At 44.7% G+C, this 23429-nt stretch overlaps 1 protein-coding gene across 4 annotated transcripts in view; it reads right to left on the bottom strand.

Annotated features, from left to right (window-relative positions):
• The window catches only part of DAW1 (dynein assembly factor with WD repeats 1), a gene marked incomplete at both ends in the record, with an annotated part of 28173 nt that extends 6192 nt beyond the window's left edge, over window positions 1–21981 (bottom strand). The window contains 10 exons of one of the 4 annotated variants that reach the window (XM_084230631.1): window positions 3488–3602; window positions 4628–4730; window positions 5547–5653; window positions 7768–7875; window positions 9541–9640; window positions 11608–11730; window positions 13542–13600; window positions 14868–15045; window positions 17170–17242; window positions 21942–21981. In XM_084230631.1, the coding sequence (XP_084086757.1) occupies window positions 3488–3602; window positions 4628–4730; window positions 5547–5653; window positions 7768–7875; window positions 9541–9640; window positions 11608–11730; window positions 13542–13600; window positions 14868–15045; window positions 17170–17242; window positions 21942–21981 (1006 nt within the window). The remainder of the gene's footprint in view (window positions 1–3487; window positions 3603–4627; window positions 4731–5546; window positions 5654–7767; window positions 7876–9540; window positions 9641–11607; window positions 11731–13541; window positions 13601–14867; window positions 15046–17169; window positions 17243–21941) is intronic. The other 3 variants (XM_084230632.1, XM_084230633.1, XM_084230634.1) reach the window with 3 other exon arrangements.
• Window positions 21982–23429: the final 1448 nt, after the last annotated feature.

Genomic DNA, 23429 nt, shown 5'->3' with positions numbered 1-23429 from the left:
ATAAAGCTTGCTACTTTGCACTTTTCATCATGCATAGTGAAAAGATAAAATATACATCTGTGGCATCGTGTGCATTTAGGAGAGGTGACATGACCTAGTGTAGAAGCAAACCTGTCACGAGGTGACACAGCAGTCATCAGGATGACATGAAGCACATCTAGTATGTGGTTCCCAAGGATATGACATAATAGAGCATGAGAGATGGTTATCAAGTGAATGATACAGCACAGTGTCACACCATCAGTGGTAACAAAGAGATGATGTACACTATAACATCATGAATGGTTAACAAGGAGAGGACATGGACAGATACATTTCTGCACTAGATGCGTTCCCCTTGGAGTAACCCACAATATGTCACCTTAAATTGTTATAATGGAAATTATATGTAAATAATTTAGAACTCTGTGGTTCTGAAGGAGGAGAAGCAGATACAGTATCTCATCATATGAAGTGTTCAACAAAATTGAGCAGACATCCTCATAAGTGGCTATTAAGGAGATAAAGTATACCTAGTGTTGTATCATACAGTTATCAAGGAGATGACACAACTGTGATAGAGCATCATAGCATCATTAATAGGATAGTGACACAATGAGTAGGGTTGTATATTATCATTATGGTGATGATCCTACATAGAACATCATAGTTATTAAGGAGATCAAACATCATAGTTATTCAAAGATTGTTGTCAAGGAAATAACCTTGAAATACTTCAGAATGGTTATCAAGGAAAAGACACAGTCAAGGTATTATACCCCACAAGGTATTCAAAGAGCTGATGCTGATACCTTGTAGCATCAAACATGGTCATGAGAAAATTAACCCATAATATGGCATGTGTTGTGGCTAGCAAGGAGAAGGTGACACAGATTAGCATCATGCATATTTATGAAAATAACAGAGATATAACATAGCATCATATATGGTATTTAATTTGATGACACATGTATAGGGTAGCATCATACATCACCATTGAAAAGATGACATATCATCAAGTATTCTTTGAGATTCTCAAGGAAAAAATGAAGTCACATTATAGCAAATAGAAAGTTATAAAGGATGTGGATTAATTCACATTTCTATGAAGTTATCAAAACCATGAATGATGGCATGACAACATGTATTCATCAAAATGCATTGAAGTAATATCACAGTATAACACATAATTGAAATATGATGCAAAATGTGGAATCGTGGATATGATGTCAAGGATATGATGCATATATTATGTAGCATCATACGTGGTCATGAAGGAAACTCTCATAGTACAGTGTCATACAAGCTCATCAAGAAATTTATGCAGACGTGATAGCGCTTCTGAAGAACATAATGTGGATATTGTATAACATCAGAAGATGACACAGAAATTGCAGGGAATCTTGACTGATTGACCAGTGAAGACACAGCAATCATGCAGCTGTCAGAAAGGTGATGCCAGCATACTGTCATCATAAATGGAGTCCAGTGAAGTGACATATTTTAGCATCACACAAAGCTATACAGTTGTTGTCGCAGATCATAGCAGTATACATCCCTCCACAGTCACCCATGGAGATGACACATAGCATGTGTGTCATCTACAGAGCACTTAAGGAGATGGCAACAAAGTGCAGTGCCCCAAACATTTCATAGAGATGGTCCAGACACACTACAGAGTAATATAGGTGACACAGCAGACCCTTGTCCTCAGGGAAACAAAATGGATATATGACAGCATCACACATGGATTCCTGGGAGATGACACATATGGGGAACTGTACCATGCAGGGTTCTAGAGGACTGGATAAAGATGCAGCATAGCATCACACATGATTGTAAAGGTACGGCAAAGACTACAAGTTAAAACACAGCTGTCGAGTATGTGATGTAGACACAGATAGTTCTTAACTGTCATCAGAGGGGTAGCACAGATTTAGGGCAGTGCTGTCCATGGTCATCGGGTGGATATCATAGCTGTGATGTCGCATCTTTGGTGTCTTCAGGAAGAAAAGACATAGAATCACATCACACTTTGTTATCCAGGGTGATGCCTCATAGAATAGCATCACACATCATTGCATAAAGTCACAAGACAGCACAGAATAGCAGAGCATCAAAAGAGCTTGCCCAGGAGGGTGATGCAGATGGAGTGCAAGAGCGTATGTGATTATCAAGGAGATAATGCAGGCAGAGCACAGTTTCATGCCTGATTATCAAGGATTGCCAGGGAATGACAGAAAGTGTTGTCTTTTGTGTTCATCAGGAATATGTGGTATGATGGGGATGGCCCATCAATCAGTGTCAGAGGTTGCCATGCAGGTCATGATGAACACAGAGTATACCAGCGCAAAGCTGTGGTCACTGAGACAAGAGAGAGTCTGTATAGGATTACACCCAGCTTTTGGTGCAGACAGGGTATAACACCATCCACCTGTGTCATCAAGATGACCCCTCCTAATAAATAAATAAATAAATAAATAAATAAATAAATAAATAAATACTAAAAAGAAAAATGACCCCTCCTAATGCACCAAACATGTTATCAAGAAGATTTAGCTGACATGGAATACATCATAGGATGCACACACACATACATCAGAGAAAGTAATTAAGGAGATGTTGCAGGCAGAATGTGACATCAGAGGTGGTTTTTAAAATGTTGATGTGAACAAAGTGCATCAGTCACCAGGAAAATGATATAAATAGCACTGTGTCCATGGTCATCAGGAAGATGATGTACTTACTCCACAATCAGGAGATGGCAGAGACCTCCTGCAGTGATCCTAACTGTCACCAGAGAAATAGGAATCCTAAGTATTATTAGTGTCATAAGAGTCTTCTAGGGTGCAAATAAGGCATAGCATCAAATGGTTTTAAAAGAGTAGATGAGAACAGGGGTAGCATAGTAAATCACTTTCAAGGAGATGATGATATAAAATGCAGCATGGGTCCTGGAGGGTTGAGACAAACATAATGGCACACGTGGTCAACAGAGAAGTGACACAGATGGATTGTAGCATCACATGTGGTCTTCATGGAACTGGCTACCAATAAGATGATGATGAATTAGTGTGGCGTCATACATGGAATGAAGAAGAGGACATGCAGCCTGGCATCATAAATGCTCATCACAAAGATCTGTTAGGCCCAATGGAGCAGCCCGTGTGGTCACCGCAGAGATGATGCCAATTTATTACAGCACCATGATTGGTGGCCACATTGATGAGGTCAACGTAGGGTGGTATAATGCATGATTGTCGGAGAAATGATGGGGAGCCTACCATATTAGGGTATCCCTGAGATAGTGAAAACCTAGAATAACATCTCATGTACTTGTCAAGAAGGTGACCCAGATATAGTATAGTGACACAAATGACATGCCAGACAGAAGGTAAACATAGTTTCTATCATAACTGGTCATCAGAGAGATAACCCATAGTCTGTATTCATGAGTGTCTATCAAAAAAAGCATAAAATAAATTAAATGAATGAATAGATTGCCTACCATCTGCTGAAGCAGTAGCAATTAACTTTCCGGTGTAATCAAAACAGCTGTCTAGTATTTCATCATCGTGGCCTGTTAATGTAGCTACACATTTTCCACTTGTAGTATCCCACAGCTACAATTAAAGAAAACAAAAAGACTGTGAAAAGGTTGAAGTGCAAACATGGGCAGAAGCTGTAGTCTTTGTGGCATGCTTGTAGCCATTTAAATAAATGCCAGAATCACATGTATAATTTTCATGGATTCTGTGAATTCTACCTCAATTCATAACCATAGACCATCGCCAAGAAGGAACATCTTGGACACAGGGATGACCAAAAATGGTTAGAATGGGTCAGTGCAAATTAGTAAAGGCGGGGAGGGAATCTCAAAGTACTTGCTTCACTGCTTTTGATTGTGGTATCCTGTTTTCATAGGAAGGTGATCAAATGATAAGGAGCTTGATCTAAAACTTCCAATTACATTAAAATCATAATGCATTTGATATGTAATCAACTAATAATCCCAGAGCATAAGCTCTTAGTAACTGAAACTTATAAGTCTGGGAGGTGGTCTGTTGAGACTCCTTGACATTCATTCCAGTTAAAGTTTAATAAATGAGGGGCCTCCCTGGTGGCACAAGGGGTTAAGAACCACACTATGAAGCAATTCACAGCCTCTGCAGCACAAGTTCAATCCCAAGCCGGCCAGGGAGAAACCCACACGGCAATGCAGTCCTCCCCAGACTCGCCCGCTGCTCCCCTCAGCAGTGTACTTCGGTCAATCTGCCTGTTCTGTTCCCCACTCTGTCTCTGGTGAATCCTCTCACCCCCCACATCTCTGCCCTGTACCCCAGCTCTTGCATGCATAAATTAATAAATCTTTTAAAAAATAAATAGTTTAATAAATGAATAAAGAAACTGTTAAGCAAAAATAAGATGCCTTTGAAAAATAAGATAATTTACTTTTGAAACCATTACAACTGTTCTATTATATCATAATTCTTTTAAACTTAGGGAATCAGAAACTTTACCAGTTATTATGTCAAAGTTAGTATCTTAATTTGACAGTAGCTTTGAAATGTGTTAATATTCCAATGAATATCTGAGACAGTAGGAAGGATACTCTAGAATTGTAAGGAAAGTTATGTCCTGAGCTCACCATGCATGTTTTGTCCATGGAGCTGGTTAACATCAAAGAGCAGTCCCAGTTGAACAAGGCACTACTAATCTCCGCACAATGACCAATCAAGGTATAAATCTTCCTATAAAATGGAAAGGATTCCCAATGATATAAGATGCCTCACTTTAGGAGAGGTGCACAAATAATGAGGCCAAGCCCAACATGCTAAGAGTGCAAACCACAGTTTTTACAAAATGACAATTTTGATGACAAACATGGTTTTGTTGTAGTTCAAAGAGAGTCAGTAAGACTGCTAATTTCATTCCAACAAAATGATGCTTAAATTGTAAACAAGGACTGACACTTCAGAAAGGCAGGAGTTGAAAAATAATAATATAAAAATATTCTTGACGCATCCTTACATCAGATAAGTGGAGACCTAGCTGGTCAGATGACCTGTCCCTCAGTCTCCTTCCCCTGTGTCCTTTTGATTGTCACCCTTGGTAATTAGCCCATTTACCAACATGTGGACAAAGCCAGGTGGAGTTTTACAGGATAAATAGGCTAATGTAGTTAACTTCTTAGCAACTGGGACCAAAAAATAATTAGGAAGGAAACTGAAGTTCTTGGACTAAATTTAATTTGATAAATTAGCCATGATTTTATTAATTCTTGATATCCAATGCCTATGGTAATGACAAGCCATTGAATCTGATTACAGAGTACATGGAACAAATAACAGATATAATCAGGCTATTGCTAACATTCTCCTTTTATGCTCCTGGTTGCTCTTATCTGCTCAGAATTCCAGGAAGACACATATGGTTATGGAACAAATTGATTTATATTTCAATGTGTCCACTTTCTAGGGAGTCTAAAGCATAGATTAAATAAAAAACAAAAGTTGGATATTTAACTTTCTGATCCAAGTTTAAAAATTCCCAAAAACAAACACTACCTGCCCGTGGCAGCGTCCCACAGTGCCACCGTGTGATCAAAAGACCCAGTGATGATTCTGTTTCCCGAGGTGTCAAAGGACAAGGAGATGATCTCCGCTGAGTGTCCCTGCAAAAGAAGGGGATGTTGTCATGGCATCTGTAGATAAGACAGTTTCTATAAATGTGCAACGTCACAGTTGAAAAGAAAATGCTAGAAAAGGCAAAACTCCCTTGGGAGGAAGGAGAGCAGTGGCTGGGAGACTGGGAAAGAAACAGCAGAGAACAGGCAGGTGGCTTCCCTTGGGAGTGACGGAAATGGTCCCAAACTAGACTTTGGTGATTGCATAATTCTCTAACTTTACTAAAACATGATTCGTGTAATTAAAGCAAGTCAAACTTAACTCAACAATGCCGCTTGTTTGTTTTAAGAATGGAGAAGGGCATGTTTGGGAAATCAGCTGTTTTCACACTGTACGGAAACACCTACAAGCACCATCTGCTTTATGGGCTAATCACAGGTGACAGTCAAACGAGAAAAAAACAGTGAAATAAAGATAGTTAGCAACGTTGAAAGGGGGACATTCTTATGACCATTCCCCATGAATAGATTAATAAATCTCTGGCCTTTGGACTGACTTTCCATGGGTTACCATCTGGGGCTGAGGAAACTGTCCTCTCTAGTAAATCCTGCTTGGAGTAGAGTCCTTGTTTTCCTAATTATTTCAGTGGTGTGACATCATTACTATTTAAATAACATTAAAAAGTTCACTAATTAGGGCCTCCCCTGGTGGTGCAGGCAATTGAGCGCCACACTGTGAAGCTGCCCGCAGCCTCTGCAGCACTGGTTCACTCCCGGCCTGCCGGCAAGGGTCCAACATTGCACAGCAGACCTCGCCTGTCTCTCCCGCTGCTCCCCTCAGCAGTGTATTTCAGTCAGTCTGCCTGTTCTATTCCCCGCTCTGTCTCTGGTGAATCCTCTCACCCTGCCGTGCACCTGGCCTGTACCCCTGGTTCTTGTATAAAACAAATAAATAAATCTTTTTTTAAAAAAAAAAAAGCTCACTAATTATAGTTCCAATTGGCTGCAGATGACAAAATTGAAAGGTAGCATTGAAATTCTGATTGCACATAACAAACGTGTCTTCTGAGAGTAGACAGGCATGCAGAGGAGGGCTCCTGCCTTTCATGCTCTCAGGCACTTGTCTTGAAAGAAGAGGCAGTGGGGAGCGTGACCCACAGAACTGGGGAGCACAGACATCAGGACGGTGAGGCTTGCATCAAGAGTGGCAGGCGCTGTCATTTACTTAAAACCTTTGCTGTTTCTATCTCTTAGTTCATTTTTTAACTTTCTTAGAAAAAGTTCTCCTGGGAAAGGGGTCCTGCTGCTTATTGCTATTGTGTGTGTGTGTGTTTGTTTGTTCATTCGTTTTTCTTTCCACAGAGAATAGCGCTGCTTCCATGTGCTGGTTGGATGGGGTGGGAGGGAGGGTGGCCGGGCAAAGGAAGGTGCTGGATGTGCGCAGGGGACAGAGAGGGTCCCTGTGGAGGGTCCCCCCACTCTGAGGCCGGTGCCCTTGGCACTGTCCACTCCTGCCACTTGTCCTTCCTCCGTTCAGACTTGGTAATAAGGAGGCGTCTGAGATGGGAGGGCAGAGGAGAAGAGTGGCAACAGCCATCCCCTTCTAGAACCTTCTGCCAAGTTTCTCCAGTTCTGCCCCTTCCAAAAAGTACCTGCCTCCGTCTCGGCTTTTTTGTTTTTTTTTTTTTAAGATTCATTTATTTGTACAAGAACTGGGGAGGGTGAGAGGATTCACCAGAGACAGTGTGTACTGAAATACTGAGTGTGTACTGAAATACACTGCTGAGGGGAGCATTGGGCGAGACAGGAGAGGTCTGCTGCGCCATGTGGGTAGCTCCCTGGCCGGCAGGGATCGAACCTGCGCTGCAAAGGCTGTGGACAGCTTCACAGCACGGCTTTTAACCAGACTTTACGACAGGTTTTGGGTAGCATTGGTGCCGTTTCCATGGTGAAATTGGTCAAAATCGAAAGCACTTGGGGCCTCGTCTTTGGCGTGAATCCCACACCTGCAGGAACCCCGCCCTTCACTGCATCGGAAAACCAGAAGCGCTGAGTGCTCTTCTCACTTAGAGCTCGGAGTGAGGTGAAAGCACAGATGGAAATAAACCCAAGTCGTGGTGGCCCTGAGCCAGGCTGAGGAGGTGCGGGCCGGAGCCACCTACCGCCAGCGTGCACACCTCCTCCCCGCTGCAGATGTCCCAGAGCTTGGCCCTCGTGTCCATGCTGCCCGTGGCCACCAGCGTGCTCTGGGGGTTGAACGATAAACACACCTGGATCACAAGAAAGGGAAGAGGTCTCAGACACATGACTCAGAAAGTGGCCATTTTCCACTGGAAAGTTGGAAGGGGCCAGACTGAGCAGATTGTGACGGACTTTTGGGAACAACATAAGGAGCCCAGCGTTGAGCAAGAGGGGTCTTCTCTCGGCAGCTGAACCCCGGGAATGTCCTCCCCTTGAGAAGAGGCCGCGTGTCTCTTACACCAGCCAAGAACGGCAGGGCCGGCTCCTGCCACTTCTGGGTCAGGGAGAACAACAGGAGCCAAACCCACTCCTGAGAGTCAACTCTTCAGGACGCTGTAAGGCAGGGTCGAGCTGACGCCCCGAGTGTCACCAAGGGTGCAGTTACCGTTTTTCTCTGCAGTGTCCCCAGCATCTAGCAAAGTATTTTGAGCACAGCCTGAGCTCTCGTGAGATGAACATACCACGAATTTGAAGAATGAATACACACTGATTTTACCCCTAAAATAAGCAGCCTGTTTATCTTTAGAGGCCATCATTTTCCTCTAGGGAGCCAATTATCTCAGTAATTGTTATAGGATATAACACAGAATTGGTCAACATCAAGGGCTTCCCAATAGTGAAAACTATTTAGAGCATCAACTATTTATGCAAATTTGAGTTCTAATGACAGGTAAAAAACAAGCAGCCTAAATATTTTAGATGATTTGAAAAGGCTATTTTAAAAAGCGCGTTTGAGAGCAACACACATTGAGTTCAAACTTTAGGGACAATTCAGTGAAAAAGAAAAGGTCAGGGTGGGTGCGGTTCTCACACCCTTAACCTATCACAGGATGCAGGATATGGGTCTCTGCGATTCTGCGAGCCACTGAAACTAAAGCTTGTGAATTCTATCGAGCACCATATAAACTACAGGGAGAGACAAACAAGACAGGGTAGAATTGTTTAATTAATTATAAAATGAATTATAACCTATAATCCCAAATTTACCTAATGATATCCTGTGTAAAATAATTATAAAATTTAGGAGGTAAAATCATGACTTTATAATGGAATCATTGGGGACCGCCATACCAGAGGCTTCTTGGGGTCTTTTGAGAAAAGATTTCACAAAGCACCAGAATAAAGTCAGCAACAAAGCTGATTAGAAAGCAGTGGACAGTCTTGGACAGCTGAGACCTGCCCCAGCAATAAAGCTGCAGGACTGTTAAGGTTGGTTTTCTTCCTGGCTGGGGAGGGATCCTTCTTAATTATGCACCTTTCCCCATCACTCCTGATTTCAACTACCCTCCCTGCCTCCCTCTTTTAGAGTCTGGGGAAACTGTAGTTAAAAGACTCTTTCCAGCCTCCCAGATCTGCCAGGTCTTATCTGGTCCTTGGAACAATGTCCAGCTGGCCCACTGGTGGCTGAGGACAGTTGTATCCCCCAGGCAAGCATATGAGAGCCCTTTCTGCCCCTAAGAGAATCCTAATGAGAAACAGCAGTGATGCCTCAAGGTGGAAATTGTAACAAATGCGCCCTGTAGAGCATGTACTGATACTGGGGGTGCTGCATGTGTCTTGGGGAGAGAGAATTATAAGCCCCTTCTGCCTAATTTTGCTGAAAACCTAAAACTGCTCTAAAAATAAAGTCCATGAAACAAAGAGAAATGTTTAAAAAAACAGCAGCATAAAAATAATAAAATGAATATACTCACTATTTCTGCTGTATGGCCCCGAAAGGTATGATAACATTTCCCCGTCTCCACACTCCATAGTTTACATGTCTTATCAAAGGACCCAGTGGCAATTTTATCACTAAGGTTTAAAAAAAAAAATCTGGATTTTGAAATCAGATTCAGCCAAGTCTATGATACACTGAATTAAGACAGGATATATTAATACAACACTCCCTACTTAAAAAATTTACTTCACTTTTCAGCAATAAACACAATAATTATATTAGTGGTGAATAAAAAGTGGTCTGACTTTTGCGTGGTATTTAATTTTTTAAATTATACATTAAAGGTAGAAGTTGAAGATTAAAAATATTTTAATTATCACAATGGTTATGGCGAGAGATTTTATTTAGAACATTACTAACAAGTAATAGCATCCAGCGAGATGCCTCTCCCGTCAGCAGCTCATGGCTTTCTGCTTCTGCCAACGGTACTGAAAGCCTGGGAGCTCTTCACTAAGTGCCCTCGCTCTGTCCCTCTCCTTCCTGCCCCTCAAAAACATCAGTCTCACACAGCTGTGGCTTTTAAATCATTTGCTGTTCTATCACATACTGTTCTCTCTATCCATATAACACCACATTGTAAAAGTTATCACTCATTTCAATGTTTTAGAATTACTTTATTTAATCAAAATGTAATTTTGAACTAATGTATAAAACATATAAACTCTAAAGTAGTTTACATTTATTTTCCTCTCTCCCTCACCCCCATTATCACCAAACACATTCCCGCTTACTCTTTGGATCTCTTAAATTCACTTTGCTGAAACCCTTAAAAAAAATCCTTAAAGAGTTTAAACATGCCTGCAGAACAATCTGGACAAAGAGCTTTTCTAAATTTGTACAGTGTTCTCCAATTCAGTGATCTCATCGACAACTTTCTATAGCAATTTTGTACTGTTATTCAGCAAATTATCATATGCATTTTTCTACCTGGTAATACTGTGCAGTTACTTCTAAGCAAAGTAGATAATGCTCATAGCCGCATTATTCACAATAGGCAAGACATGGAATCAACTTAAATGCCCCTCACCAGGTGAGTGGTTAAAGAAGTGGTAGTACATATACTCAGTGGAATACTACTCAGCCGTCAAAAATGAAATTGTGCCTTTGTGACAATATGGATGGGTCTTGAGGTAATTATATTAAGTGAAATAATCAGAAAGTGAAAGACAATTATGGAATGGCCTCATTCATTTTCATACTATACAGAAAACAAAGAGCAAAAATAATTCTTAGGCTCTGAAAAAGATGATAGTTACCACAGGGTATGGAAAGGGGTGTAGATGGGGTCAAAGCCATTTGTGATGGGACTGCAGCTCTGGTGGAGTGAAACATGTGTAATTGCCAAAGTGTACAGCTATACTCACGAAATTATATCGTTTTGTCAACAAATGGTAAATCAAATCGACTTAAAAATAAAGTGTTGTAGGGCCTTCCTGGTGGCGCAAGGGGTTAAGCACCGCACTATGAAGCAATCTGCAGGCTCTGCAGCACGAGTTCGATCCCTGGCTAGCCAGGGAACAACACATGGCGCAGGAGACCTCTCCTGCCTCGCTGCTGCTCCCCTCAGCAGTGTGTTTCAGTCAGTCTGCCTGTTCTGTGCCCCACTCTGTCTTTGGTGAATCCTCTCACCCCCTGCATCTCTGGCCTGTACCCCAGCTCTTGTATGCATAAATAAATAAATCTTCTAAAAAAAAAAAGTGTTGTAAATAGTAAAAAAATAAATAAAAAGCAAACCACGTTGAATCTGCACGTTCTGTAGAAGCTGCGGTCAGGGGGTGCACAAGGGCTGGGAGTCACCTTTTCTCTCTACTTCTGCTGTGGGGGCGGAAAGTTCTGGACAAGATAGTGGGCCGTGGGCAGGAATGCCTGTCCCAAAGCTCCCTTAGGCAGTTAAGGGCGTATTTTAAAAGGTTTCCAAAGCCCGCAGCAGGCACACAATAAATTTTAGTTCTTTTACAGTCTCCTCCCCAAGTAGATGGGGGAAGGATGATGAGTTTGTGGGTTAATGACGGACCAGGTGAGTGAGGGGATGTCTCCTTACCCGTAAGGATTGTTGAATGCGATGGCATAAACCACGTTCCTGTGCCCCTCCAGGGTGTGAAGCTCTTCTCCCGAGGCGGTGTCCCAGAGCTTGCATGTCCGGTCATAGCTCCCGGTGATAAAGCTGCCGAGGGTAGAAATACACGACAGGTGAGAACAGCGGTGTGCTAACAGCTGGTTTTCACCTGCAGGACTATACATAACCCCGTGTGTTTTGCTTTTTACGGTGGATTTGTGCATGCAGAACAAACGGTTCAATAGCGAACAGTATCAAAATCCTTTGACTTAGAAACTCTAAAATTGTATTGCAAACCCCCAAAAAGAAGAGCCACTCAGAGAGCAACCCTTCTAGTAATTGTTTTTACAATACAAATAATATTATTAGGGCATCCCCTGATGGCACAGGTGGTTGAGCGCCACGCTGTGAAGCTGTCCACAGTTTCTGCAGCGCCGGTTCAATCCCAGCGAGAATCCCACATGGCGCGGCAGACCTCTCCTGTCTCACCCGCTGCTCCCCTCAGCAGTGTACTTTGTCAGTCTGCCTGTTCTGTTCCCTGCTCTGACTCTGGTGAATCCTCTCACCCTCCCGCTCATCTGGCCTGTACCCCTGTACTTGTATAAATAAATAATTAAAATCTTTTAAAAAAAAATTATTAAATGATGCTGATAAGCAGTGACGCTTCCTGAATTTCTGATCTACCCCAATAAACAGGGACATTTTCCCCGATGGTTACATCATAAAATCCTCACTTCATCTGGATCCCTTTCTGTGGCCCCATCCACCCCCCATCTTGGTAAATTCTGTTAGTACAGACTCAAAACCCCTCTAATCAGGTAGGGTGCTGAAATAAAAAAAAAATCCACCTATTATTTACTCAACTGCTACTTTTAACAAAAATGCTTGGAAGTAGTGTGAAACCTCTTAACCTTTGTACACTGCTGATGGGAACATAAATTGGTACTGTTCATATGGAAAACCTTATAAAGGTTCCCCCAAAAATTAAAAATAAAACTATTCTGTGATTCCTCCAGTCCCATTTTTGGGTATACCATCAAAGGAATGAAATGGAGATTTGGAGAGCTAGCTTGCATTGTTATTCACCATGATCAAAGTAAGGAATGACCTTATGTGTGTGTAAAGGGAGGAAGGTATCACAAAAAGGTGGTGTATGTACGATGTGTATATACGATGGGATATTATTTGGCCAAGGAAATCCTGCCGTTGTGACAACAATAAACCAGACGTGGAAGAAAATAAAACTCAGAGGTTAGAATGGTGGTTCCTGGAACTGGTGCGAGGGAGAAGGGAGAGACATGGTGAGAGGGGACAGAGCCACAGTCACAGAAGAAGAGTTGGTCCAGGGACTTCATGTTCGAGCATGGCAGCTGTGGGCAGTGATATCGGATACTGGAAATCTACTAAAAGCACAGATTTCACACTCAGTGCACACAAAACATGGTAACTTGAGGTGATACGTTCATTAACTTGAGCAGTAACGACTTCACTCTGTGTACGTATACCATCACCATGTTGCACACTTCTAATATACATAATTTTTATTTTAAAAAAGAGGTTTTCATCTCTTAGACATCAGGAATAGAAATGAAGCCTTGCAGGGCACAGAGGGTGTTTAGGGTAGTGAAACCGCCTTAGAGTCCCCTAACGCCACAATTTGTCAACCCCCAGAACGTACGAAACCAAGAGGGAGACCCTGTGTGTGAACTGTGAACTCTGAATGATGATGGTCAGTCCTACAGCTTCATCAGCTGTACCAAGTGCATGGCTTTGTGAGGGTACTACTGGTGGAAGGCAGAGAGGCTGGGCAGGTGAGAGGCCAGTGGAATGCGGGGCATTTCTGCCCAATGATTCTGTTTACCTAAAATTGCTCTTAAAAAAATTAATGAAAAAAAAATGTTTTAAATAGAGATCCTTACCATGAGCCCGATTTATTTAACGCGACATTGGTCAATGGCAATATATGTGCCCTGAGAACCTTCAATGAAAGAAAACAATGACAGTGTCATTCACTCATTTTAGCTTCAATGAAGACATTCAAATTTGTCTTGATTATAAAGAAAAATGAACAATATCCTATACTGCAATGAATGAGAAAAAAATGCATTGTTCCATCTATCATTAAGACCAATAATTCATCTCGTGGTTACATAAATCACCAAAAAATGTCTTTGGATATATGTTTTTCATTCATTTCCCCTTGAGTTACATTATGAGTATTAAATAAAATACCAAGTAATGGGAGCTTATAATACTTCATTTCTATAGGGACAGTGCTGATAAGAATGACACTAAATATCCTGCAAAGGTAGAATTTTATGATGTATTATTATTACTTTTTTCAATCCTAAAGCTCCCTCAGAGTCATGCTGTCTTTTTTGCTTTTCAATCCTTACATTCTCTAGCAGGTATGTAAATTGGGTAATTTGCTTATAAGTAAGAGAGATTTGGTGGGACTGGACAGTGTCAGTTTGTTTACTGCCAGAGTGTAACTATCAATTGCATCCCCTGTCACTGTCACAAAAGGTCCGGTCCCTCTGGAGGATGAATTACAAGGTCACCCTCCTTAGAGATCACATTTGAAGCTAAACAGCGCTACCTGCTGGATTAAAAAAATTACAGGAATAACTTCATTCTCTTCCAGTAAATTGAATGAATGCCAAAAATTGCCTGGATTTTTTGCTGAGTATTTCAATAATAATCATATTTTACTATAATTATATTTAAATTATAAAAATAAAGTCATTTTGATACTAGAAAAGTGTAATAATAGAAGTCAGTGTAATAATAGAAAAGCTATTAAATATTGCTAAATAATAAAGTTGTTCTTGAAGTGATAAATGACTACCTGTGTTACATACACTCTTAATCATGAGAAACTTTAGGAAAAGTATGCGTATTCACATTGCCCTAACAACAAATCATTTACTTAAGTACAGTTTCATTCACATGAATGTGAGCTGGAAGAACATGTTGCTCAGTAATTTAAAGTGACCTCAATAGCTACTCTGTCAATTTGTGATAATAAAGAAGAGCTAAACCCACCACAGATCTTTATTTAAACTCTTAAGAAATAAATGTGTGTGGTTCATCCAGTCAGCAAACATTTATTGAGTCTAGTCTCAGCAAATATATGCGAGACACTGAGGGAAAAGCATTTTTTTCTCTTTTTTTAATCTCATATTAATAGAGCATCACTTCATTCATTGAAATCCTTCTAACTACTATTGCTAAACATGCATTACCTTAAAAAGGTAGAATTTGTGTGTGCTGTGCTGGCCGAGTTTATATTGCAGTCTCTGTATTAAGAGTTTCACTTGGTCTGTTCTGGAAGCTGTGATGAGAGGCTCTGCTACTTGTATCTCTTCCACTAAGGCATTGACATCAGTGCTGAAAACCCACCAAAACCAAAGACAAGCATTACTTATGTCTATGTCAAAAATAAGGTAAACTTCCATTACATGAAGAAATTGCACTGCTTTAGAAGGACACTTATAAAATGCCAAGACATCATCTTCACCCAGAGAATTTCTGGGGCAAAGCACACAGAGCACTGAGGGCTTAGCAGCACCAGGGAAGTTGGGGGTTGGGAGGAGCAGGCGGGGAGCTCCAGAGTACTTTCCTTGGTGGGGACCCAGCTCTCTGGAAGAGCCCAGAACTCCCCTAAGGTCAGGCATACTGGTCCTGAACATGAGTGCTGGTCTTTTCCTGTTTTTTTCTTTCTTTTAAATGAACACCTTGAAGGACCCAGCCCTACTTTATTTTTCTCTTTACATGTTTTGTTTCATTAATCCTGTAAAGACTCTCTAACTTAATGCTTTCATTATGATTTTAGTTCAGGTGTGTCCCACTGAACCATCTTAACAAAGCTAGATCTTAGGTCTCATCTTCCCTGAACACAGATCAAACAAGGACTGGTGCAGATGAAGGTCACTGATCTTTTCTGTGCTGTTCTTTAATTAAAAAAAAAAATAAGAAAAGAAAAGAAAATTCTACCGAGAGAGCCTTCTCTGTGGCAGGGACTTGTAATAAGAGCTGTGCTCCACCAACGCCTCCATGCTCCAGCCACAGCCTGTCCTCGCCCTAGGACAACAGCCCCGGGCCCCACTCCTGCTCTGGCGGCCCTGGACAGCACCCGGATGTCTGAGCTGGTTTTCTCACCAGAAACACCCACTCACCACTGACTTCCAGCTGCAGGAGGCGCCTTGGCCTGTAGCCTTTGTTGTTGTCCTCACTAATCATCTCCAAGCGGAAGGAGTATCGCGTATATCACGACATTTTTGTTCTATGGTTTATTTCCTCCTGTTGAGGACACCTTCACCTAATCCAAACTTGGGCTCCTGCAGGTGTAACCACAGTCTGGGGCGTTTCTTCCAGTGGGGTTTTGCATAAGGTCCCCTAAAGGGGACAAACCCGGCAGTAGGCCCTCACAAGGGCACATCCTCTGGGTGCACCTGCCTCCCAAGACAAAGGACCTCCCCACACCCCGTGACAACCAGGAGCATCTTGTGCTCAGTGATAGTCTCAAAATTCAATAACCTGTACTCCTCAAAAGATCACGATCATCAAAAAGGAAGGAGTCTGAGGTAGGGTAAATGGTTTTCAGGCTTTTCTGCCCTCCCACCATTAGGATTGCCCTGCCTGATGGGGAACCTGCAGTTGTTACATTGTTGTAAGCTGCCTTGTTTACTTCTGTGGGCCACGGGAAGAATATTGAGATAGTCACCTAGAGAAGTGCAAGCAGGGAAGAGGCAGGAGTGAGAAGTGTGTTAAAGAAGGTCAGAGAAGCCCTGAGTGAAGACTTGCCAGGGGCTTGAAGGCCTGGTGGCCTCCTGGCACCACTCCCCCCACCCCTAACCCCCACCCCTCCCCCACCCTGCACCACTGCCTGCCATGTACCTGGTTGCTGCACTACATGTTAAAGCTCAATAAAAGCCTGGGAAACCCACCGAGGGCTCCAGGACTCTCCTTTACCCTGTGTGCGTGGATCATAGATACCTGCTCAGTGCTCATCCTGGCACTACACAGAGCCAGCGTTGGCCTGAGGTGCTTAAGAGCCAGGACGCGGATGCAGCGTGGAGGCCAGGATGGGACCCTGGAGGAGGGCGAGAATCAGGCTAGACTATGGAGAAACTCAGTAAAATGTGGTTTAATTATCAGTTATCAACACTGGTTTAATAATTGTGACAAACGTACCAAACTAAGAATCCAAGATGTTAAAAGCGGGGAATCTGGGTGTGGCACTTGTGGGGTCTTTTCACAACTCTTTGAAAACTTCACTAAAGGGTTTATTCTTTAAAGTCTGCTTAGGAAAAAGAGGGGCTCACTGATGAACTTTTTCCCACCTTCTCCTTTGGCAAGGCCCTCAGGTGGAACCCACTGAAACAAGCAGGAAATAATACAAGACAGAAGAGCAATTTTATTTTATTTTTTAGCAATATATTGTCTGTAGTTTATGCGCTTTATCCTCATCAGACACCCCACATCAGGGTGTCCAGTAAAAAACCCTGGACAGGACATCCACACGGCCCCACACAGCGAGCTTACCCTGGATTGAGATCAAGCAAGTCTATAGATTTTGTCTTTAGTTCTCCACTCTTTTCATATTCCAGCAAGATTCCTGCAACAGCAAGCAGACAGGTTATAAAACATGCAGGATGGCAGTGATGCTGAGAGCCGGTCCACGTGGACATGCTGATTTTTCATTTTTGTTTTCCAATTTTTTTAATTTTTTTAAAAGATTTATTTATTTATACAAGCACTAGGTACAGTCAGAAGCGTGGGAGAGTAAGCGAATTCACCAGAGCCAGAGCAGGGAACAGAACAGGCAGAAGGACCGAAGTACACTGCTGAGAGGAGCAGCGGGCGGCAGGAGAGGTCTGCGCGCCATGTGGGACCCTCACCGGCAGCTGGGCTCGAACCCGCGCTGCAGAGGCAGCGGGCAGCTTCACAGCCCAGTGCTCAACCACTGCGCCACCAGGGGAGGCCCTCCAATTTTTTTAAAAGATTTATTTATGCATATAAGAACTGGGGTATAGGCCAGAGGTGTGGGGGTGAGAGGATTCACCAGAGACAGAGCTGAGAGCAGAACAGGCAGACTGACTGAAATACACTGCTGAGGGGAGCAGCAGGCGAGACAGGAGAGGTCTACTGCACCATATGGGTCAGCTCCCTGGCCAGGGATCGAACTCATGCTGCGGTGGCGGCATGTGGTGCTGTGACTTAACCATTTTCACCACCAGGGAGGCCCCTGTTTTCCAATATATTTTTTTTTAATTTTTCAAGATGAAACAAAAGTAGTTGTCCCTGATTCTGAAACAACATTGCACAGCCACCCCTCCTCCCCACCCCCGGTCCTCCTCACCCAACAGCTAACTATACCTGCGAGCAGATGTGCAAACATCAGCCAAGGTTGAGTAGGAGAAGGTGGGTGGTGAGAGGCCTCAGGGCTGGAGACTGGGTTTTCTTTCATTTCTCATACACCCCCCCCAACCGGGGACTAGAGACACTTGAAGCCTGGGAACCCCCAAATCATAGAAAACAAGAAATACAATAGCAACAACAAAGCTTGCTCTCTGTGGCCAAAGAACCAGAAAGGGGGGAGTCAAAGAACTGAAGGGGAGCCCTGAACCCTTCTCGACCAAGAGGAGCCCTGCAGGCAGCTCCCCACACACACACACCCCAACTGTGGAGATCCTTTAGCTGCCCCAGTCCCCACCACACAAGCTGGGGCCCCTGAGCATCCCATCAGCCTCCAGCAGCCCCGGCAGCAAAGCCTCAGAACTCCTCAAGCTTTGCTCCTCGGCTGGGACACTAGTGGGCCATCTGCCTCCAGCAGCCTCAGCCAAGCCCCAAATCTCACAGAGCCGCCCCTACAAGAGCCTGGTGGGCAGTCCCAGCCTTGCAGAAGGAGCAGCAGTGACACCCCAGGCCCCACTCCATAACCAGGCACCCCCAAAGCAGCATTCCCTGCCCAGTGGCAAAGCCAGGCTCAGGGATTTGCTCCCCACCCCACCTCCCAAGGTCACCCCGTGACAGCTGGCCACCCCCAACCCAGATATCCTAAGAAAATGCATATAAAAATGAGCCAATGCATGAATAAGATTCTGCTTTATTTATGCTACACTATCCAGTTTCTAATAAAATGAAAATATTAAAAGTCTTGAATTCTCCTACTAAAAATTGGTTGGGTTGCTGTACAAGTCGATCTAGAAAATAAGATGCCAAATCTGAAATCAGTGTTGTTGGTGGCTGCACTGTGACCAGTCACCACAGCCATGTGTTCACCCTTCCCACATCACCGCACTCAAGAGGAGCAAAGGGCTGTGATGCCTGCCGGGAGGAATACAAACAGCAGATGAAGATGCTTCCAGAAATCTGTTGTCTTCAGTGATTATTTCCCACACTGTCTTAGTATGCTTGGTCTTCCCCTGCCTGTGAACCATTATACAATAGGTGTAACTTCCAAAACACTTAGGTAAGAAGCCTCTACCCCCAAAATTCTGCAATGTACTGAATAAAAGACCAAGCTCAAAAGATCTGAGTATTCCTTACCCAGATCATAGTCAGCAATAGAAATCTTGAAAGTGTTCAGAATATTAACCAGTATAATTCATGCTTATTAAGCATTAATAATGTTTACAAACGCTTATAATACTAACAGATGCTTATCCTTCTCATGGCCGAGGAACTAGGGGATTGCACACAATAAATAAAAGATAAAGATTGGCATAACTGAGTCAGATGAAAAGCATGCATTCAACACCTACTCTTCACATTTTGAAGAGCCTATGAACTAATGAATGTGGCCAAGATAAAGGGAGAATGCACTGTGATTGATAAGCCATGTAACTGCCATGGACATTTAGGATCAAGAACTTAGGTAGGGAGGGGCCCTATGTACGCACCTGCCTTCACTCATGCTAGAGATACAGAGATAAGTCAGAGAATGCCAACAAGAGAACACTCTAGAGCACTTTGCTATTCAAGGGTAAGTGGGAGGGCCGAAATAGAGAGGATTAGGAAATTACAAAATTGCTTTAGCTGCAAAAGGGATAAAGGCGAGGTTGGCATGATTCAGGGGTGAGTGATAGTCTCCCTATTTGACCATGTTATTGTTAACACCCACCTGCATATCAGCAGTCCTGGGAATCTTGCATATAATAAGGCTCACCAAAGATTGGAATTCAGAAATTAAGTGTCGAGCTATCTAAATGAGACGGGGCCTCATTCTGGGATAAGCATTAAGAGTTGCAAGCAGGAATCGAAAGCCTTTCTGGAACGGAAGACTGCTGTTAGAACCCTGGGCTTTCAGAGCCAGAAAGGACTTTGAGACCACCTCTTTGACCCATCCCCAGCCCACAAAGAGCCCTAGGCTTTCTGTTTAACTCGTGCCATGAGTTAATCTCATTAAATGATTCATTGATCACAAAGAGTGAGCTGGTGAAGCCTTAGAGGAGGAAGACAGGAAACCAGGAAACAGTCTTCCAAGGAGGGTCACTCCAGAGAAAGAGTCCCATCCACAGGATGGTCCCTGGAGGGGTGGGTGGCTAGGAGTGCTGGTGTCCTCCCATCACTGATGGAGAGGCAGAGCAAAGCAAACTGTGCAAGCCACAATGTGTGTGTGTGCGTGTGCGTGGTTACAGTCAGTTATTCTGACTCCAGATCACATTCTTGGCCTGAACTCTACCATGAAGGGATGAAAGGCAGATAGATAGATGATCGTCAGACAGTCTGGGGGCAGCAGCAGCACCTTCCAGCAAGCACAGCCCAAGCAGGTGTGCAGAATGCCTAAAGAGCAAGCCATTCGTCTTCATTTAAAACTTCCTCTAGATGACCTCTCTATTCAGAGCCTTTTTGTGTTATCTTAATTGGAATTCTAAGAGGGGAGGAAATGAGTGTTTTCCCAGCAAATGCCAGCTTCACACTGGCAGACCTTGCCTTCCAGGCCCACTTAGGCGGGTGGCAGCAGAGGTAGCAGCCCTGGAGATCTTCAACACTATTCACGAGCATTTCCACACCTGGGTGGACCTCCCACATCAGACACCTCCGTGTGCCTGCACAAGCACTTCATAAACCCTGAAGGCGCCCCCCTCCAGAGGTGCCCCCTTCCTCTGGAGCTGGGAATTCAGCAGCCAGCAAAAGAGGCCAGGTCTCAGTCCCCAGGAGCTTCCGGTCCATGGGAAAGAGGCAGGTAAATACCTGCCAAGGGAAGGTATAAATAGACATCAGAAAATGATAAAGAACACCCAGACCCTAAGACAGGGCGGCAGAGAGAGAAATCTAGGAGGGGCAGGCTGCTCCGTGCGCTGGTGCAGGAAGGTCTCCAAGTAGATGACACTGACTGGGGCCAACTGGGAAGGCTAGGCCAGGGCCAAGAACAATGGCGGGGATGTCTCCCCTTTGTCTTGAAAGAGCAGTCAGGCAGGCTGAAGTGGCGGGAGGGGAGAGTGTAGGGTAAGAAGAAGTCTGGAAGAGGATGAAATAAAAAAAAAAATAAAAATACCACTGAGAGCCCTTGAAAAGTTAGTGACCTCCACCCCAACCGTCTTCAGAGTCACAGGTGCAGGTGCTGGTTATTTTGTTCCCTATCTCCTGCTTGCTCTTCACCCTGGGTTAGGGTGCCCTTCACCCCTGGCTCGCTGCACCCCACCTTCCACCTGTGCATTCAGTTAAAACGTGTCTGGGGTTTTCACTCTCCCCAAGTAGGAGCCTGGATGCTGAGGCAGCTGCCTGTCCATGCCAGGCGCTGGCCTGTGTCTCCTCTCTGAGCAGGTCGGAGCCTGCAGCGTCAGTGCCAGCTACGGGGTGTCCAACACAAGACTGTAGGGGATGAAGGTGAACGCCAGGACTCCAGGCCACGCGCCATCGGAGGACACGCCACAGGCGCAGGCAGAGGAAGAATGGCAGGGAATTTCACTACTGCAGTATCCTTGGTTGAGTGTGCATTTTCTTTGTACACCCCACGCTGCGGGACTCGATCACTCTGGTGTGTCTGAAGGAAAAGGCAACGCGTCCCTCTTGTGGGTTCCCTTCCCAGAAATGAGCATCCCTGGAAATCACCAACCCCCACCTCTCCCTCCCTTCGCTTGCTATTGAAGCAGCGGAAAGCATCATAACTCAGCAGTTCGAAAGGCTGACGACTTCCTAAAAGAGTCCTCCGAAAAGTTTTGAGGGGCAGCGTCCGGCGTCCGCAGGGAGCAGCCCAGTGGGCAGCGCCCCATCCCCGCCGCGCGTGCGGGCGCCCGGGGCCCGGCTCGCTCCGCCGCCCTCGCCCCTCCCAGCCGGGCCGCGAGGTGCGGGTGCGGGCCGAGCAGTACCTGGGGGGTAGTACCGGAGCAGGAGGCTCTTGAGCTTCATCGTGTGGTTCCCAGAACCCGGGTCGGCCGGACGCGTAGCCATGGGAACCGCCAAACAAGCGTGTGCGCGTGCGCAGAAGCCTCCGGGGCCCCGGGCGCCGACCTGGGAGCGCTGATTTGGGGGGAGCCGCCTGCCGGCGCAGGGGCGGGGTTCGAGGTGGTTCCCAACGCAGCCCGGCGCCGGCGGGGAGAAGGACCTGCTCCCGCCGCTCGCATATGCCTCTCGGCTCTGGGGGGCGAGCCGGGGCCAGGGCTCAGCTCCACGCCCCTGCACCCCACCCCAGTCTGCTCCCCCTTATCCTCATTAACGGGGATCTCATGGGGGCGAGATCTGGAGGGGAATCCAGGGCGCGCTTAAGCCTCCTGGGTTCCCAGTAAGGAGAGTTGGAAGGAAAATCCCGTTCCTGACAGCCCTCCTGACCCCACTCGTGCCCTGTCCCTGCGCCCTCAGAAGGAGAATGAGGGGCCTCCCTGGTGGTGCAGGGTTAAGTCTCAGCGCTGTCAAGCTATCCGCAGCCACTGCAGCGCGAGTTCGATCCCCGGCCAGGGAGCTACCCACACGGCGCAGCAGACCTCTCCTGTCTTGCCCGCTGCTCCCCTCAGCAGTGGATTTTGGTGGATCGGCCTGTTCTGCTCCTCCTCTGTCTCTGGTGAATCCTTTCACCACCACCCCACCTCTAGCCTATACCCCAGCTCTTGTATGCATAAAGAAAATAAATCTTTTTTTAAAAATAAAGAAAAAGGACCTGGTCAGTAGCATCCATTTCCTGCAGAGGCGCCTCGCGCTGCAGCAAGCGCTTTACACACCTCTGCTCTTAGAGTCCAGACACAGGTATAGGTGGGCATATTTCCTACCTGCCCTTGTGGGAGAAGTACCCAGGTCACCCTGGAGCCAGAGCAGGAGGCGGGACGGGAAGGCAGGTGGTCTGCAGCCTCACCTGTGCCAGCAACCCTCAATTTCAGGCTGGAAGGTCTTCCTTTGGCTTGTTCTATTTCTTGCCAGTATAGGTTCTTTGCTTGCCAAGAGAAATTTGGCAAGCACACAGAAAAATGCCACGGAAGGAAGACTGAACTGGAAGACTCTCCTGACCAGCTTGTGGACTTTTTTTTAGGGAATTTAGGCTAAATCCCTAAATTTTCCAAGGGAAAATTTGCCTGAGTTTTCTTTAAGTTCTTTAAGTTCTCACCGTGTCTCTAGATAACTTTACTGGGTAAGCCAAATAGGAGAAAGTCATCTAATGCCTTTCCCAGGAAGAAAGGGAGAAACTTTGTGGAGTGTCTCAGGAGCTCTTCTGAGGTTCCGCAAAATTTCCTTGTATCAACCAAATGACAGGCTATCAATTTTTTACTTGAATTTAGATTTCTGCCACTTTTTTAATTTTCTTTTTATTTTTACAAGAGCTGGGGCCAGATGCACGGGAGGGTGAGAGGATTCACTAGAGACAGAGT

Source organism: Talpa europaea (genome assembly GCF_964194135.1).
Source record: "Talpa europaea genome assembly, chromosome: 1".
Taxonomy (NCBI): Eukaryota; Metazoa; Chordata; class Mammalia; order Eulipotyphla; family Talpidae; genus Talpa; species Talpa europaea.
This window is presented reverse-complemented; position numbering and strand designations above follow the sequence as displayed.